At 42.5% G+C, this 19,138-nt stretch overlaps 1 protein-coding gene across 3 annotated transcripts in view; it reads left to right on the forward strand.

Annotated features, from left to right (window-relative positions):
* The window catches only part of ATRN (attractin), a 151,863-nt gene that overhangs the window by 43,004 nt on the left and 89,721 nt on the right, over positions 1 to 19,138 (forward strand). For all 3 annotated transcript variants that reach the window (XM_033511471.1, XM_033511472.1, XM_033511473.1), the window contains exons 4-10: positions 4,265 to 4,393; positions 6,300 to 6,505; positions 7,489 to 7,657; positions 9,011 to 9,101; positions 10,183 to 10,426; positions 12,367 to 12,550; positions 14,870 to 15,024. In XM_033511471.1, the coding sequence (XP_033367362.1) occupies positions 4,265 to 4,393; positions 6,300 to 6,505; positions 7,489 to 7,657; positions 9,011 to 9,101; positions 10,183 to 10,426; positions 12,367 to 12,550; positions 14,870 to 15,024 (1,178 nt within the window). The remainder of the gene's footprint in view (positions 1 to 4,264; positions 4,394 to 6,299; positions 6,506 to 7,488; positions 7,658 to 9,010; positions 9,102 to 10,182; positions 10,427 to 12,366; positions 12,551 to 14,869; positions 15,025 to 19,138) is intronic.

Raw genomic sequence — 19,138 nt, forward strand, 5'->3', positions numbered from 1 at the left:
AGGGTGGGCAGGGCTGTCCCAGGAGCCCAGAGCAGCCCCTGGATCCCTGGCAGTGCCCAAGGCCAGGCTGGACACTGGGGCTGGAGCTCCTGGGACAGGGGGAGCTGTCCCTGCCATGGCTGGGGTGGAACAAGAGGATCTTTGAAGTTTCTTCCAACTCAGGACATTATATATTTTGTTGATTCTCTGATACTGTTTTACTTTCTGCCACTGACTTCACCAATCCAGAGTACAGAAAACAGATGTTATTTCAGTCCAAAGCAGAGGTTTGCCATTCCCTGGGTGTCACTGGGCAGCTGAGCTGAGTAGGAGTGTTTGTTTGCTTTGGAGTAGAGATGGTTGCAAAATGTTTTGAAACCTTAAGAAAGGAAATAAAAGCAGCATGTTGTGAAACATGCTAATCTTGGCCGGAGTTGAGTTGCTTAGAGATTCTGGATCATAATTTAGAGGATGTTTTGCATAATCCTTTATCATTCTGATTCTGCCTGTTGGATTGTTTTTCATGGCAGATGTAAATCCTGTTTGTGCTTCTGTTTATTCCATATGATGCTGGGTGCGTGCTGATTTATTCACTATTTTTGAGGTTCAGCCTTTCAGGGATCTGATCATTCCCACTGTGTTGTGTTCTCTTCATGGTTTTCTCTGAAAGAAATAAAAATGCCCTCTCCCTGGAAATGTTCAAGGCCAGGTTGGATGGGACTTGGAGCAGCCTGGTATGGTGGTATGGTGGAAGGTGTCTCTGCCCATGGCAGGTGTTTGACTAGATGACCTTTAAGGTCTCTTCCAACCCAGACAATTCTATGATTAAGTTTTCTTAGACTGTTTTAAATTTGTGTGGGTGGAGTAACATCCTTTTTAGTTATTTACACATGAATCACCAGAAAAAGATACAAACAGGGAGTAAGTGGGATGCAAGCATTGTTACGGAGGTACCTGTGTTCTTGTCAAACAAATCCCAAATTTGAGATTTCCATGAGAAATCAAAGCACTGTGTAGTCATAGTCCTTTTATTAGGAAAGATTATTGAAGGGAATTTTTGTCTTGCCTTCCACTTACTTTGCCTTGTAATATTAGTGGTAAGTGCTGAAGAAGAAATGAGAACAAAGCAATTTTTTTCTTGTCCCTGACCTGCAGTTTGCCTTACCGAAATTATTTTCAAATGTTTGCTATCCTGAGATGTACTGTCCTATCGTGTCCATTACAAAGGAGTATTATGAACCAAACAAGAAGTTTGTTAGGCTTTTTGTTCTTTGGTTTTGTGGGGGATGGTCTTTTGGGAGAGGGAAACTTCAGAAGTCTCAAATGTGAAGGAAACAAGGCACCTCTTCCAGAGACATGAAAAGAGAATTAATTTTGTGTTTAATCCCATATCCTTGAGAAGCAAATGAGCACCAGGGAGAAATTTGGCTTTCTCATAAAGAAATATGAGCAGATGTGCTGGAGTTGTTTAGCCAAAACATGGGATCAGGTTGCAGTGATTTTATGGTGTGTTGGTAAAATGTAGGGTATCTTTTTGTCTACCATAGGACTTGTTGTGTAGGTAGGGCTGTAGTGCAGTTTGCAGTGTGATCCTGCTGTAGGTAGCTCGTTCATCTGCTGGTTTTGGTGCAAATACCCCAAAAATTATAGCAAAGAGGATCACTGGGTGTCTATTCTGTTCTTGGAACACACAGTTCTATCATGGGGTTAGAAAGATTCAAGTCACAAAAAAGTGCTTTTTGGGTGGTATTAATGGGTGCTGTGGATAGCTGGGAGTGATTTCCTTGGGCAGATAAACTCATTTACTCTGTCCTAGGAAACTTCAAGTGCATTTGCTTTCTATTCCAGATAGATGTGAAAAGAGGAAAAGGAAGTTCTTCTTTGGGGGGAAATTCTTTTCATTATTGCTTTTTAGTTGATGGTGGCCTTGGATACTCAGGAGTCGCAGGGCATTGGACAAGGCTGGGCTGTTTTCCTGGGAAAGCGGCTGGAGCCGCCTCTATTTCCCTGCCTGACACGCTCTGCTCTGCAACTGGAAGTCTCTGCTTGTCACAGAGCTTTGACTTTGCCTTTGAAAATGGGTGTGAGGCATGGGAAAGATGGATCTGTACAGGAAAATAGCAGCTGACTGTGAACAGGGGGTGGTAGACAATGTGCTGTACATGGATAAAGGCTTTTAAAAACATAAATGCAGTAGACTTTGAATTTGTGCCCACTGTGATGTGTTCTGTATGAGGGAGGAATCAACCTTTTCGTTTTGGTTTTGTCAGACTTCCGTTAAATGAAGAATAAACATTCCCTCTCAGATACGAAGGATTTAGTACAATAGGTAAACAGGTAGGAAGCTTTTTCAAAGCTCATTTTAGTTTGTCAGTTTACTCCAATTATTTTGACAAACCATTATATGAATCTGTAGTGTGTCTGGAATACTGTAGATAGTCTTGCCCACCATCTTTGCTTCTCTCTGCCAGTCTTGGAAAACGAAAAGGCTGGAGGATCTCAGAGAGCCTGGAAGGGTGAGAGAAACAGCCAAAGTCATCCAGAAGTGCGAAGCAAAGAATGAGGTGGGAGTTGAGAGCGTAACAGGCTGCTATGACAGAAAAGACAACAAACATGGATATAATGAGTTAGGTGGAGCTTATAAAAGAAGGGATGATGGGAAGATGTGGTGCAGTTGAGATGCCTGAGGGATGAGATGGCATCCAGAGGGACCTGGACAGGCTCAAGGAATGGCACTGTAGGAACCTCATGAGATTCAACAAGGCCAAGTGCAAGATCCTGCATCAGACTGGAGCAATCCCAAGTGTGAGAACAGACTGGGGGATGGAGAGATTGAGGACAGCCCTGGGGAGAAGGACTTGGTGATGCTGGTGGGTAAGAAACTGGACATGCCCTGGCCTTGTGGGCTGGGACCCAGAATTGCCCCTCATGCCCTGGGCTGATCCCAGCGTGGGCAGCAGGGGAGGGGGGATTCTGCCCCTCTGCCCTGCTCAGGTCAGGCCCCACCTGCAGAGCTGCCCCAGGCTGGGCTGATCCCAAAGGAAAGGTGGGAATTGTGTCCCGGAGCCCCTCAGGTCAGGCCCCACCTGCAGAGCTGCCCCAGCCCCGGGGCCAAGAGCAGGAGGACGTGGAGCTGCTGGAGAGAGTCCAGAGGAGGCCCCGGAGCTGCTGCAGGGCTGGAGCCCCTCTGCTCTGGAGCCAGGCTGGGAGAGCTGGGAATGTTCCCCTGGAGAAGGGCAAAATGCAGGGAATGCTGAGAGTCCCTGCAGGGGCTCCAGGAGAGCTGGAGAGGGACTGGGGCCAAGGGCTGCAGGGACAGGAGCCAGGGAATGGCTTCCACTGGGAAAGGGGAGATTGGGCTGGGATCTTGGGCAGGGATTGTTCCTGGCAGGGTGGGCAGTGCCTGGCACAGGAGCCCAGAGCAGCTGGGGCTGTCCCTGGATCCCTGGCAGTGCCCAAGGCCAGGCTGGACATTGGGGCTGGAGCTCCTGGGACAGTGGACAGGGTCCCTGCCCATGGCAGGGGGTGAGATGAGATGAGCTTTAAATCTCTGGTTTAAGTTTCTAATGCAAACAAGTCTGTGATTCTATGTCTGGCTGTTCATATTTCTCATAGAAAGGGAACCCAAGAGGCAGCAAGCCAAAATTGAATGGAGTAATCCTTTATCTGCTATTGTAAATTGTTAACCTCACTGCTATAGATTTTTTCAGGTGAAAATGATCAAGAAAGGAATTGGATAGAAGCATGGTTTATTTAACTGTTCTGATTTGGGTGCATTCTCCAAGTCTAAGCATGTGAACTGGGTGTCTGGAAGGTGAACTACACATCACCAAAATGCTCTGTACTTGCTTGATTTGTCACAGCCATTCCCAGTCATTTGTGTAGCCCACAGTCAGGAGGAGATCTTTAGTTTGATTTCATAATACAGATTTTATTCTTCTGGGACACAGTAATTTCTGTTTCTAAACATGCCACCTTGTTTTATGAATGGGACTTGCTTAATTTATTGCTGAGTAACAAGGGGAAAGGTTTTTGATAACTATCTGCTATTAAGGATAACTACCTGAAGCTGTTCTGGATAGCTTCAGGTTTTCTTAGGTTAAATACTTTCCATATACATTTATTTATGATTCCACAAATATCTTATACTTTAAATAATGGAAATACATCAAATTTCAGTTATTTTATTGAAATTAAATTATTTTATTTAAAGTACTGATGTATTTACTCTTGTTGCTTTGCTCCCTTTTATTTCACTTCTAATATTGTTCTTTTACTTTTCCAGTGGTCTTATTGTTCCTGAGAAAGACAGCAATGAAACAGTACCCGAAGTTGTAGCTACTTCTGGATATGCTCTTCTACATTTCTTCAGTGATGCTGCCTATAATCTCACAGGGTTTAACATCACCTATAAGTAAGTGGCACCACTCCACAGTAATGCTGAAGGTTGAGCAAAAGGAGTTTTCCCCTTTTTTCACTTTTGTTTTGAAATAAGCAATTGCCATTGAAGTGTGTAATTACGAGCAGACACCTGAAATGAAGAGTTTTGTCTTTGTTGTACCCCTGCAACAGCTAATAAGTGGCATGTCCTCAATGTTGTAACTTTTCAATTGCAAGTGTGAACAAATATTTGTTCCAAAAGACATCTTATTATTTACTTTATGTTATTATATCAGTTTGATTATATCTAATCAACAAGAATGGATGTTTTGTGCACATCTGTGCTCTTGAGTGTTCTGCAGGGATATTTCTGCACAAACACTTTTCCATCAGCCACACTTTTCACTTGAGAGACTGGGCTGAACCTGCTCTCGAGCATCCTTACCTTGGGCTGTGCTTTCTTATTCAATCCCTGGATCAAATCCCTTCTTTGTTTTGGACTGGTTTTATATTCTTTCATTCATGTTCTAAACAGATGGATGCTTTCTGTTCACTGACATGTATTTAGTCCTCATTGATGAGCTTTTTAAAAGTAATTCTGGTGTGCTCCCTAATTCATCAGCTGCTTTTAGAAAGGTTTTGTCTTGAGGGAAATGTGTGGACATACTCACAGAGGTGGAAGGTTTTGCTTCTGCAGGGCTCGTGAGCTTCGCATTTTTTTGGTTCTACAGATGCAAGTTATGTTTGTGTCACACTGGGGGATTTAGTTTGGGAATAACCTGCCAAAAGTCTCACCCATTTCAGAAAAAACAGCTGGGAAAACTTCAGTCACAACTGAAAAACTTGCACAACTTGCAAAAATTGGGTCTCTCTTAAAATAAGGAGCTTAGTTTTTGAATATCAAGTCTCGGTGCTTTCACCTTTAGTAAGAACATAAATATGTGCTTAATAATCCACATAAGAGTGAATTCTTTAAAAATAGGGGGCATCCAGCGCCCCTTGAAAGCTCCATAAGAAGATGAGGAGCCTTTGCAATGTTACTTAAATCAGAAGAGCTGAAGAGGCAGTGTTTTCCAAGTCCAAATGATTGCATAAACCAAGACTCCATCTACTGCCAGCTGTTGGTTTTGCACCATTGGAATAAAATACTCTCTTCAAGAACAATATTCTTTTAATTCTCCATTTTCTTAATAATTTCAAACCATTTTCAAGTGCTGCTTTGTGTTCTGGTTCTTTGGCTTCCTCATAACATTTTTTTCAGCAAGTAGATTAAATGATACATAAGAATCTTCATAGTTACTATTGGGTGTAGGGACTCAACAAACACTTGTGAAATTATGTCTTGGAGCCAATTACAGTGAGAAAAATGGGTAGTAATTCCCATCTGTGAATGATTCTGGTTGATATACCAGAAAAACTGGAGTCTGGAAACTAATATGATCTCAAAATTTGGACCTTTACCGAAGATGTATCTGGTTTTGCCTCAGATACGTTGCAGATATAAAATCAGAAATTACTTAAACCAGGCACGTCTTTTGCTTGAGTTTCATCTCCAGTTGTTCTCTTGGTAAGAAGATCCTAGAATAGCACCTAATTGTGAGCAGTTTGAGTATAGATTGCACAGACACCACAGTAACCTTATATTCTGATTAAAGTCCTCACTAACTGTTGGGTGTTTTAAGGCAAATCATTTGCCTTACAAATGGCTAAAAATCATATTGGTAATTTTCTCAGAGGAGCTGAGAGTTTAATTTGTGAAGTGAAGCAGTTTTGTAGGAATTGAGTACAAATCTCTACGGTCCATCATACCAGGTACCAGATGATTGTCTCTTGGTTTGTAAAGATTTGTGTCAACTTTCTTCAGTGTCACTCTTGCCTTTGTTAATAATTCTTGGGAATCTGCTTCCTTCCTGCCAAACTGCTTTGTGCTGTGTCCCCAGTTTCAATATGTGTCCCAATAACTGCTCTGGCCAAGGGGAGTGCAGGCTCAACAGCAGCACCATGGCCCTGCAGTGTGAGTGCGCCGAGCACTGGAAGGGAGAGGCTTGTGACATTCCCTACTGCCCGGAGAACTGTGGGGCACCTGAGAGAGGCCAGTGCAACCCCAATGGCTCTAAAGCATGTTTGTGCTCTGCAGGCTGGCAAGGTGAGTCTCCTGGTGAATATACAGAACTTTTGGGGAGCATTTTCTGTGTATGGAACTGGCAGTTTAATTGGGAGTACCTGGGAATGTTCTATGTGACAAATATTAGCATTTTGACTACAAACAGAGTATCTGCTTTTAAAATTTAAAAGATCACACTTCATTTGGAAGGATGGATATGCTGGAGAGGAGGCCACAGAGAGGCTCCAAGGGCAGGAGCCTCTCAGCTCTGGAGACAGTTTGGGAGAGCTGGGGATGTTAGTGTGGAGAAGAGAAGGCTCTAGGGAGACCTCAGAGCCACTTCTAGTGCCCAAAGGGCCTTGATGATAGCTGGAGAAGGACTTTGGACAAGGCCCTGGAGTGCCAGGACAAAGGGGAATGACTTTAAATTGAAACTGGGTTGTTTCAGATTAGATGTAAGGAGGAAGTATTTTACAATGAGGGTGATGACACCCTGGCAAAGAGTGGCCACAGCAGCTGTGTCTGTCCCTGGATTCCTGGCAGTGTCCAAGGGCAGGTTGGACAGGGCTTGGAGCAAACTGGGATAGTGCAAGGTTTCTCTGTCTATGGCAGGGGGCTGGAAGGGGATCTTTCCAACCCATACCAGTCTGTGATTCTGTGATTCTTACGATTGCTTTTAAAAACAACTTTGTCACCATCTAAAGTGGGACCAGCCTGTGGTGTGCAGGCATCCCTTCAAACCTCATTCCTATGCACCTAAAGCAAATTTAAGCGTGGTTGCCATAGTTGATCTGTTTGGACATGTAAAACTCCTTGTTCTCATGTCCAGTGGAGCTGCTCAGCCACGTCCAGCCTGATTGGCTGCTATGATTTGGCCTGAACATACATTTTTCCTTTGCAAAGACCTACTGACATGTGGAATTAGTCTCATATTAAATGCAACCAGCTACAACACTAGCAGGAGACTGACTTCCAACTGAAATACAGGCTTTGGAAAAAACATGTTTGAAATCTTCTTTTCCCAGGTCCTGGCTGTTCAATTCCTCTTCCTGCAAACCAGTCATTTTGGACCCGGGAGGAATACACTCTTCCAAAACTTCCTAGAGCATCTCACAAAACTGTCATCCATGACAATAAAATGTGGATTGTTGGAGGCTATGTCTTCAATCATTCTGACTCTCAGAAGGTTTTAGCGTGAGTATAAACCCAGATAATCGAAACTAAGGAGAGGAACTTAGATTTGAGAGTTATTTTTAGGAAATGCCAGCTGACATGCTTTGCTTTGGTCTATGTTTCATCTCCGAGGGAAATAACCATAATAAAAACTCAGGCTCACGTTTGAGATGGGGGAAAATCTTGCTGAGGGGTGCTAATTTTGGAAAAGCATAAGGTTCCTGATGTTCAGTGAGTTTTTGATTCATCTGTATCTGACAGCATTTAACTATTCTCTGTATATTTCTGGGCCAGCTCCTAAATTATGTCTAGCCTCATATTCAAAGAGGGTAGTTTTGCTTCAGTATTTTTAGCCCTTCCCTGTGTTGTGTCTATGTGACTTGAGTTTTTGGCTCCTTAATTAACACATACTGATTACTCTGGGTGGTTATCCTCAGTGGATGGGACACCAAACAGGGACTGGCGTTAGGTTGAGGACATTTATGCAATTGTTTGAGGAGGTTTAACAGTAACTAAAATATCAAGTAATAATCATGTTTTTCATGGGAATACTCCATTAAAAAACCCAGCTTTTGTATTGTATTAGGGCAGATCTAGGCAAAAGCTGGATTTTTTTTTCTGGGGTACTCACATACCTCACTTTGAGGGACCTAAGTGAGAGCTGTGCATTCTGCACTCACATCCTGAGGTAATAGTTCTTATAGGGGAAGAGGAGCTGAAAACACACATTTTAATGTAGAGCAGTTGCTAGTTGCACCAGCAATTTACTCCTACAAAGTCACGCCTCATGTTTTAATAGGATGCCCTATGGCTTTGTTGGATGCTTTCTCAGAGATGATTTTATCTCACAAGGCCCTAAGCCTGGCAAATATAGTGCCTTATTTTAAACAAAAAGCCACAAGCCATTTTCAGGGCAGAGGGTTTATGATATTTTAAGTGTGAATGGCAAAGACATAATTAAAAAGTGCTTTTTAAGAACTGGCAGAGTGTTTCTAAACAAGTAGTTGGAAATTACCTAAGTTTAGTGTAGAGTTTTCCTACTTTTTTGAGGGAGGGATGGTGTAGGTTGTCACAGATTAATAGGCAATGCATTAGCTCTCGGGTTTCTATTGAAAAGGAAACAGGGAAAAGGAAATCAATATGTGGATGTTGAGTAACAGAGCAGGCTCAACTGGATTTTTTTTTAACCCATAAGTAGTTTTTGTAAGCCTTGTGCATGCTGAAATCATGGCAGGATTTATTATTTCAATAAATAATTATATCTAACATATTCTATTGGTAAATAATTTTCCCCAAATTATAGAAAGGACAAGAAATCATATTCTCAGCTTTAATATCTGTTCTTTGGAAAATAATTCAGTTTTTATTATACAGGTATGATCTTATTTCTGAAGAGTGGCTTCCACTGAACAACTCTGTGAACACAGTAGAGATGAGATATGGTCATTCACTGGCATTGCACAAGGTAAGCTCAGTGTTCTAGACTCCCTTCCCAGCTGATTTCCCCTTCTTCTATTCTGCTTCCCCCTCCTGTCCCCAGATCAGTCTTGCTTTGGGGAGAAGAGTTCCTCATTCAGAGGCTTGTCCCTGCTCGGCCCAGGCTGTACCTTTGTGCTCCAGGGAATCCTTGGGTGGGTGCCCGTGGAAGTCTGTAGTGTCTCTGCCTGTGTGTTCCTTCTTGCCCTTCTTCCAGGGATTTTGAAGATGACTGAGGTCAGTGAGGTCATTTCTTTCTTGCTCTCTGTGCTGACAAGACATCTGTGAGGCTGAGTTTGCTGCCTTTGCTTTAGATCACGTGAATATTTTTATAAGCTCTGTTGTCCAAGATACCAAAGCAGAGCTGGGGAATTAGGGATTTTTGTTACTTGTTGTGCAAGTAAACTTGTGAATCTGATCTTCTGGCATCTGACACAGCAAGTGGATTTGACTGTTTTTACCTCCTTTCTCACCTGTGTGCCTTGCTGTGAGTGCATGCCATGTGACAACAGGATGACAAAGTCTTTGGAAAGGAAATGAGCTGATCCTTTATTGATCTATGGGTTTTGGAATGTTATATAGCTCAAACAGTGTAAAACTTAATCATAAAGACTCAAAAAACTCCACACACTGTCATTCACAAACAGAGCACTTGAAGAACCTCAAAACACGGAAATTCATCATGGAATCAGAAAATGGTTTGAGTTGGGAGGGATGTAAAAGATCATCTAGTCCCGATCCCCTGCTGTGGTCAGAGACCTTCCACTATCCCAGATGGGTCAAGCCCCATACAGCCTGGTCTTGGACACTGCCAGGGATGGGGCAGCCACAACTGCTCTGGGCACCCTGTGCCAGGGCCTCCCCACCCTCACAGGGAAGAATTTCTTCTCAGTATCCCATCTAATCCTGCCCTCTGGCAGTGGGAAGACATTCCCTGTGTTCTGTCACTCCAGGCCCTTGTCCACAGGGGACTTTATTAAGTAACTTCAGACCAGCAGCTTAATTCCTTACCAAATAGCTGCTTCCTAAATGCTGAGCTCCTTGGCCTTCTTTTGTCTGCCCTCTTTCAGGATAAGATCTACATGTACGGTGGTAAGATAGACGCGACGGGGAACGTGAGCAGCCAGCTGTGGGTGTTCCATATCCCCAGGCTGAGCTGGGCCGCGGTGGTGCCCAAGGCCAAGGAGCAGTACGCCGTGGTGGGGCACTCGGCACACATCGTCACGCTGCACGACAACAGCACCGTCATGCTCGTCCTGTTTGGGCACTGCCCCCTCTACGGCTACATCAGCAACGTCCAGGAGTACAACCTGGGTGAGTGGGGCCCTCCTGCCAGTCCCTTCAAGTATAAGAGTTGGTTTGAAGGTTATTTAAATGGCTCATGTTCAGATAGCAAAACACAGGCAAATGTGTTCTCTTCCTCCTGTTTGTATTTACAGGTAGTTGAACCTAACATATTTGTATATGTTTTGAGCAGACAGCCACATGCCTCCAGCTTTATACACGGTTTTAGGTCCCAAAGACATAAAGCTGTAACTGAGAGGTAAAGCAGGGCAGCTCTGGGACAATTTAGATTAATTTTTCTCTCTTCCTCTGACAAAACATACACCTCTGAAATTATTTTTCAATTCTGCAATTATGATAATGGCTGTAACAATTCAGACCAAATATCTGCTGAACCTGACACCCATGTCCCCAGCAGCAGATGCTGTGGGAAACAGGTGCTGAATTTCTGGATTCCCATATCCCTGATAGGATCTGACTCCCATATCCTGGAATAGTCCAGGCTCTGATTTTGGGATCCAGAGATTTCTGCTATCACCAGTGGAGAAGCACAGGAAGCTTTTAAGGTAAACTGAACTTCTACCTAACTCAGAAGTGGAGGCACGTTCCTGGCTCCACAGACCATGTAGACATCCTAGTTAAGCACAGGAAGTTCACAACAGGAATGTGCTGTTTATTCTCAGGAATAATGGCCCTGTCTGCACTTTGGACCTGCTATCCTTGTCCTCCAGTCATGCTGATCCAGAGGATCTACTGGAGCCTGATTCTCTGCAGTCCATGTGGGCGAGATTTTTTCCTCTATGAGAAATCCAGAGAGAATCAGAGTGTGTTGGGGCAGTGATTTGTTTTTGCCATGTGTGATCTTGCAGACTGTTCAGTTCCTTTGCTGTTTGTGTGCCTGCTCTGGCCTGGAGTTGGGAAGCTTGTATACAAGTGTTTCATTCAGCACTTACTACAGAGTAATTTGGTGTGTAATCTGGTATTTTTATTTCAGTTGTCATTATAATACGTCTAAAGTGCTTCAGACCAGTGTTATTTTAGTGAGTGAGATATAGGATCATGAATCACATGTTAGTTTTTATCTGCAGTGTTCTTCACAGTCAGACTTGGCTTCAGTGCTGTCTGGCTTTATATATATATTTATATATATACATATATAATGTAAAGGTGCTCTTGAGTCCCATTCCAAATCAAATCACAGTGCTGGTGATAGTAAGAGATCTTAAAATCATATAAAATTTGAGGAGTTAGAAAGAAAGTTAGGCTTGGCAAGCCCTGGGAAAAGTGTTAAAAGTAGGCCCTGGGAAGTGTTAGGCCTTGTGCTTGCTAAAATCATGTGAAACTGCACCTGTGTAGTCAGTATATGATAAATAATACAATTGTTAGATGTGATTGAATATAATTATTGTTTAAAGAATCATGAGAAGCTATGTTAGCAGTTTGGGGGGATCATGAGAAATCCATGCTTGGGTAAAATCAATGCATGCAATAGAACAATGTAAGCTTAATAATTAATATGTAAGTTATATAATGATAGAATATAAAAACATGTTCAGCTCAAAACCAAGGCGGGTCAGATTTGGGCATGTGCACCCCTGACACCCAGACCTCTTTAATAAAGCACCTTCATGTAACCATTCTGTGATGATGTGTGTTCCTGAATGCTAACACTGGCATTTTCATGTCATTGAAATGCAATCTATTATCTGTCTAGTTTTTATTTCTCATTTACTTATTAGCTTGTGTGCAAAATGTAATAAATGACTGTGGAAGAGGTATTTCTGCTCCAACTAAAAATACCTGGCAATGCTTCTTGACAACAGACTTTTTGAAGGAGAATGTTTCTGAATATGAAGTGATAGAGGCAGTGTCTAGATCCGAGTCAAGGGAATCCCAGTTTATTTCACCACATTGTTGATGAGTTATTAATGCTGAGAAGTTAACCATGTTTTGTCACTGATATTTTTCAGTGACAAATACCTGGAGCATCTTACAGACGAGTGGAGCTTTGGTGCAAGGAGGATATGGTCACAGCAGTGTTTATGATCCAAATACGAGATCAATCTACATCCATGGGGGTTACAAAGCGTTCAGTGCCAACAAGTACAGGCTGGCAGATGATTTGTACAAATATGAAGTTGATTCCCGTATGTGGTAAGTGGTTCTTCTTCTGTCTTTTTCCTGTTTACTCCCCTGTCAGTTTTGTTTCTATGAACAAGATAATGGGTGTTTGATAAGGGTACAGTGGCTTATACATACCTGAATTCAGGATAGATGCTGTGATCTTGGATCTCTTGTTTTTACGTCCCGTTATGAATAGAGAATGATACAATCAATATCATCAGGGCTCTGAACAAGCCAAGAGGTCCATTTTAATCTTTTGTTTGATTCAAGCTGAAAAGGAAAATATTTGATGTTTTTTTCATGCTAGGCATACAGCCTGTGCATATGAGTGCAGTTACTGCGGTCAAGCAAGTGATAATGATTCTGCAGTTAAGGCTGTAAAAGAATTTCTATTATAACCCCATTTTCTTCTGGCTCTATAACTGCTTGAAATGTTCATTTCTTAAGCTGAAATCTTCTGGGATTTGTTCAGCCCAAAGGTGAGTTTTATTAAAAAGCTGTAGCCACACTTCATAGCCTGGAGCAACAGAGGTGAAATACATTTTCCTTAATTCTGTGTTTTTCTTAACATTGATTCTAAAGGCTCCTGACGAAGAGGAGACTGTCTTTTGGGTTAACATGTGTACCTTTGAGTCACTACATCTCTTATTGGGTGTTAAAATAGCTTGTGTTTCTGCAACATCTGTTTGTGAGTCTGTACTGATGAGGAAGGTAATGAGTGACTAATTTCCAGCCCCTCCTTCCCACTCAGTTGTACACACAGAAATAACCCCACTTCCTCTCTGGATGAATTTGATCTTCCACTTCAGCCATGGAGTGGACAAATCTGCCTGAGTAGGCAGAAACTTAACAAAGTGACAATGTTCTTCCAAACTCTTGCAGCACAAATTTTCTTTTGTGACACTTATTTTGTCAGTCTGACAAGCCCTGTTGAACAAGTGGAGAGTGTAGGACTCTCTGGTCATCTCTATCTCTGTGTTCTGTTGTGTCCTTGACTCTTTGTTTTATTCTTCCGTGATTTAGGCCCTCTATTTCCTTGTTAAATCTCACTACCTTCCCATGGGCCCTCTTCTTGAGCTCCTTCAGGTCCCTCTGGAACAAATCCTGTCCCAAAGGTGCATCAACCACACACTCAATTTGATGTTCCTTAGCAGAAGGGACCTTAAAACTCAACCCATTCCACCCCTTTTCACTGTCCCAGGAGCTCCAGCCCCAGTGTCCAGCCTGGCCTTGGGCACTGCCAGGGATCCAGGGGCTGCTCTGGGCACCTGGGACAGGCACTGATCACCCTGCCAGGAACAATCCCTGCCCAAATCCCACCCAGCCCTGTCCTCTGGCCCTGGGAGCCATTCCCTGGCTCCTGTCCCTGCAGCCCTTGGCCCCAGTCCCTCTCCAGCTCTCCTGGAGCCCCTGCAGGGACTCTCAGCATTCCCTGCATTTTGCCCTTCTCCAGGGGAACATTCCCAGCTCTCCCAGCCTGGCTCCAGAGCAGAGGGGCTCCAGCCCTGCAGCAGCTCCGGGGCCTCCTCTGGACTCTCTCCAGCAGCTCCACGTCCTCCTGCTCTTGGCCCCGGGGCTGGGGCAGCTCTGCAGGTGGGGCCTGACCTGAGGGGCTCCGGGACACAATTCCCACCTTTCCTTTGGGATCAGCCCAGCCTGGGGCAGCTCTGCAGGTGGGGCCTGACCTGAGCAGGGCAGAGGGGCAGCATCTTCTTCTTCAACACAAATCCTCTCAGAAAAGTAGGAAAAGTCTCAGAAATATGATCCTCTGTGTTCAGTGCCATTAATCCTACTGATTAATGTTGAGCTCAGTGGTGTTTGATTAGTGCTTCCCATGATTTAGTCATTGATGAGCCAGCGTGTTGTACAGGTATTAACCTGCAGGATTCCATTTTCAGGAGCTGTATAGATTTCTTTAAAATAGAATTTTTAGTTGTGAGCAACAGATGCTGCCCAGTGTGAAAGAATTTTTTGGGTTACTATAAAAGCAGAGTTACTACAAAATATTGGAGCCTTCCCAGGCTTTGTTCAAAAGACAAGTTAGTGGGAAAACTTGAGAATCCCTAGGGAAGGAATTGATGATTTGAAGATCTGTTGCTTTGGAAAGAGGCTCTCGTAGATTTATTTCTCCTATGAATTGGCAAAGCAAATGGAAAGATGAGAATGAAATTACAGGTGGAATTGAACAGTATGGAATGTCATTGTTAAGCACCTCATTAGAAAAGTAGTTAGATACTATCACCCTCCTCCCTGCACCCTCAAAATGTTCTTCAGCTTGGATTTATGGAGTGTTTTGCCATTGCCAGGCACTTAGCAGTCTCATTAATACATATATTTTTATTTCTGAAGGACTATTTTGAAAGACAGCCGATTTTTCCGCTACTTGCACACAGCTGTGATCGTGAGTGGGACCATGCTGGTGTTTGGAGGAAACACTCACAATGACACCTCCATGAGCCACGGAGCCAAGTGCTTTTCTTCAGATTTTATGGCCTATGATATTGGTAAGTTCTTGCAGAAATTATAACAAACCCCAAAATACTTGGCTGTTCCCGGGGGGCTGTCCTCAGTTTGTCTCTAGAATGCCTGATTTACACGTGGGTGTGTTATCCCAAATGGTGCTGGGCACAGGGATGTGCAACAGGAGAGGCTCATTAGCCTGCTACAGAATTCCAGGCAAATGAGGTGCAGTGATTCCCAGTTACAGACAACAGCAGTTCCTTTGTCAACAGTTTATACACAACCTTGGGCATTAAAAATTAGGTTTTAAAGGGCATATTGTTACAGAATCATAAAATCATGGAAACATTAAGGAAGAAACCTTTAAGATAAAGTTCAACTGGCAACCCAGCACCACCAGCAGTTTTACCACTAAACCACGTCCTCAAGTGCCACATCCACACGTTTTTTGAACACTTCCAGAGACAGTGACTGCATCACTGCCCTAGGCTGCTCGTTCCAGTGTTTTGCAACCCTCTGCATGAAAAAATACTTCCTAATATCTAATCTATGTCTTCCCTGGCTCAGCTTGAGTCTGTTTCCTGCCCTGCTCTCTCAGCCATAAATCTATTCTGATATTTTGAGTGTGTTTTAATCTATGATTGGTCAAAAATTTAAGTTCTTAGGACAGTTACAAGCACTAGACCCTGTTGGAACTCAGCCTGTACAGTGCACGCTCTTGTTTTAACTGCTTAATTCAATAATAAAGCCCAATTACTAGGTTGGATTTGCTGACTTTAAATAGCCAGGAGAGGGCAGCATTTATTTGTGGATTTGGATTCCTGAGACTGAGTTTAAGAAGAACAAGGAAAGAAGAGGTGAAATGACATTAAAGAAGGTACATACACACCCAGGTAATTCACAATGGGAAAAAATGCCACTCAGTACTGACATTCACCTTTTGCTCTCAGAGTGCTCTAAATGTGGCTTCCCTGAAATAATCCTGTAAATCTGAAATCTCAGAGTGGCTGTTCATCAAGATCTCTCTCCTTGTTCGTGAGAGGAAAATGCAATGAATACTTGGGTCACCAGGGTTTGTTATCCTTGTGCCCTTTTGCTCTCTGTTACAGCAATCATCCCACTCTGCCTCCTGTGATTTCTAGTCACATCCCTCTGGAGCCTTTGTGTGCTCTTAGATAGCTTTATTTTGATTCTTTTTTTTTAATTGAAGAATTAAAATGAGGTATTTGACCAGGTTGCACGGGGCTTGGAGCAGCCTGGTCTAGTGGAAGTTGTTCCTGCCCTTGGCTCAGAGCTGAAATGACATTGTTTTAAGGTGCCATCCAGCCCAAAGTATTTTGTCATTCTGTGGCAGTCATGAACAGTTTGATTTTTTCAAACTTTGGTAGCAACAGTGATAGATTTTTCTTTCTGCATTCTGCTATATGCCCTGAACTATTGAACTCTCTGTTAGGTGTAAAACACAAATTGCATTCATTTGACAAAATATGCCAATAATGATGTTCATTTTGATTCAGTTTGGGTAACAGACAGGTTCATGTTACATGACATGAGTGATGTACCCCACATCCCCAGTTCTTACCAGATATCCACTGATGTGTGTGGAGCTTACATTGATTTTACCTCACATGATGGGTGAGAAGTGTTCTTGAGTCCCCTCATTCCTTAGAGAAGAGGCTCTCAGCCTGAAAAGAACATCTTTTTTCTTTTTTTTTTCAGAAATAAGACCACTTATTTTATTCTCTTCATTGCAGGAGTCATTGTGCATCCCATTTCTTTATCCCAAGTGGCTAGGAATGCACTAGGGTGGTGGCTCATCATTTGTGTCACAGCAGAAACACCTTTTCAGTGGTTCTTGATGCATGATCTCTGCAGTAATTAATTACCCTGGTCATGCTCATGTTGGTCTCCATGGGAATAGGCCCATATAACCCCTGTTACCTATCCCTTCATGCTCCCAAGGCACAGGTTACCCAGGAGAAAACCCAGCAAGGTCAGTTGGTACTGAAAGCCTTCAGTGGAGAAGCTTAGTCATTGTCTTTATTCCCTACTTTTATAGTATGCTGTCTGGCTGCTTTACTTGTTTTTTACATCTTGTTGATTAGCGATCACGACTGATTAATGATCACAGTGATGATTGGAAGACTGGAGAGAAGTGGAATTAAACCCAGTCTGAAACAAATGCCTCAAACCCAGGTCTTCTCCTTAACCTTTGCCATTAAAGCTTATTTTGATAGTAACTAATTTTATTTACATCATCAATTTTTTCTGGTTTTCCCTCCTCAAATTTCCAAGTAATCAGAGCACATGCACTGAGTATTGGGAGGACATAAAATCTTTTTTCAGTGTGGGGCAATGCTAACAGCTTGCACTGAGGTGTGTGCTGGGGGCGAGCAATAAAAATTCTTAAATACTTTTTTATCCTCTACTTGACCAGGTTGGGGAATGTTCAGCCCAAGTTGTCCAGGTATTGCCTAGTTTGCACAGGTTTCAGGATAACACTCCAGCTGTGTGCATGTGTTATTCTCAGTTCTCAGGACAAGCCTTTGTATTGTTGACATTTGTGTTGGGTGAGCACTTGGACAGAGCTGCCTCACAGTATTTTCACTATTTTCTGCTGACTGAAATGGCCAATTAGCTCTTTCTGTCCCCAAAACTGGCCTCTCTGGCCTTTGTCCAAAAGCTTCCTGCTCTGCAGAAGCTTTGGATGGAAAAATGCCTCACTTAATCCTCCACCTGCTACTTACATAAAGGTGCTACTTTTAAATTGATCTTTTCTCCCCACAGAAGAGAAACTAAAACTCTTCTATTTACCCCATCAAAATTCTGATTCTGATGACAAACACAGGGAGAGGCTGGATGTTTTCCTAGTTGATATGTTCTGTTTGAACAGTACATTTAAGGAATCCTGGCATTGTAAGTTTTAGGTTAAGTCAGGAAGGAGAAGATTCTTTGTAGTCTCAGAATTACTCAGTTTTTCCAATACTTGATCTCTGGTTAAAAAAGGAGAAGAAGCTTAGAAAGAAAAATATTTCAAGCCTTCTATTAATCTAGAAAAAAATGTTTCTTGGCCTCACATAACACACAACTTAATGGCTAAAAAATTGCAAATTGCTGTCCAATTTTTCTGAAGTCTCCTATTAAAAATTGGAACTGTTATGCTTGGCTTGTGTGTAATGCTGGGCTAGGTAAATGAAAATGGAGCAAATGACATGTAAAAATAAATTTCAAAATCACAGTTTATCAAAGTATGAAATCTAACTGTGTATTCTGTCTTGTCTTTATCAGCACTCTTTAACAAAATTGTTCTGCATCTGTTTTTTTATCCAACAATTCTCCAATTAAATTTAATAAAAATTATAACTTTTTTTCCTTTGCCATTGTAGTTTATCCATGGAATAGTTTTTTTGTGGGTTTGTTTTTTTTTTTTTTGCAGATGGTCAGTCCATGACACAGTGGTTTTATCTCGTATTAAAGAATCTTAGGAGTATTTGAGGGCTCTGTAGATCTTTACAGAAGATTGACTTTTCTGTCTTAATTGTGTAAATTGAATCTAAATTGTGTAAATTGCCTCTGGGATATTGGCCCCCAAGGTGATCCATTCCCTTTATGAAGTTTAAGTGTTAGGAGTTGGACTGACTTTTCCTACTTTTATTCCTTTGCTCAGTTGGTTAGATGTTTCTTAATTTGTTTTTTCTCCCATGCAGCCCAAAGGAAAAAATTACCTGAGAAACCAAGTAAAAAATGAAGCAGAACTTATAAATTTTATGCTAATAGAAAAAGATGGAATAATCTAACATTGTATTAAAAGAGCAAAACAGCCACAAATCCTTAAGCTATGATGAGTGAAAAATATTTTCAAAAACATGGGTATCTGCCCTCTGGGAACATAATGGCAATGGGAGAAGTAAAAAAAGATAAGTCTCTGTTCTCAGTGATACTGGTTTGGGGCAAAACTGCAAATTATTCATGTATAAACAGATAAAACCAGAAGTTGTTACATCGTGAAAAATCCTACTAGGAAAGGAGGAAAAGCAGCTTCTTCTTGTCCTGTTCCCTGAGAGGAGAGCCCGGCTGTCCCCTCCTGCCAGGGACTTGTGCAGAGCCAGAAATTCCCCTGAGCCTCCTTTGCTCCAGCCTGAGCCCCTTCCCAGCTCC

This window comes from Parus major, unplaced genomic scaffold, assembly GCF_001522545.3.
Source record: "Parus major isolate Abel unplaced genomic scaffold, Parus_major1.1 Scaffold257, whole genome shotgun sequence".
Lineage (NCBI taxonomy): Eukaryota > Metazoa > Chordata > Aves > Passeriformes > Paridae > Parus > Parus major.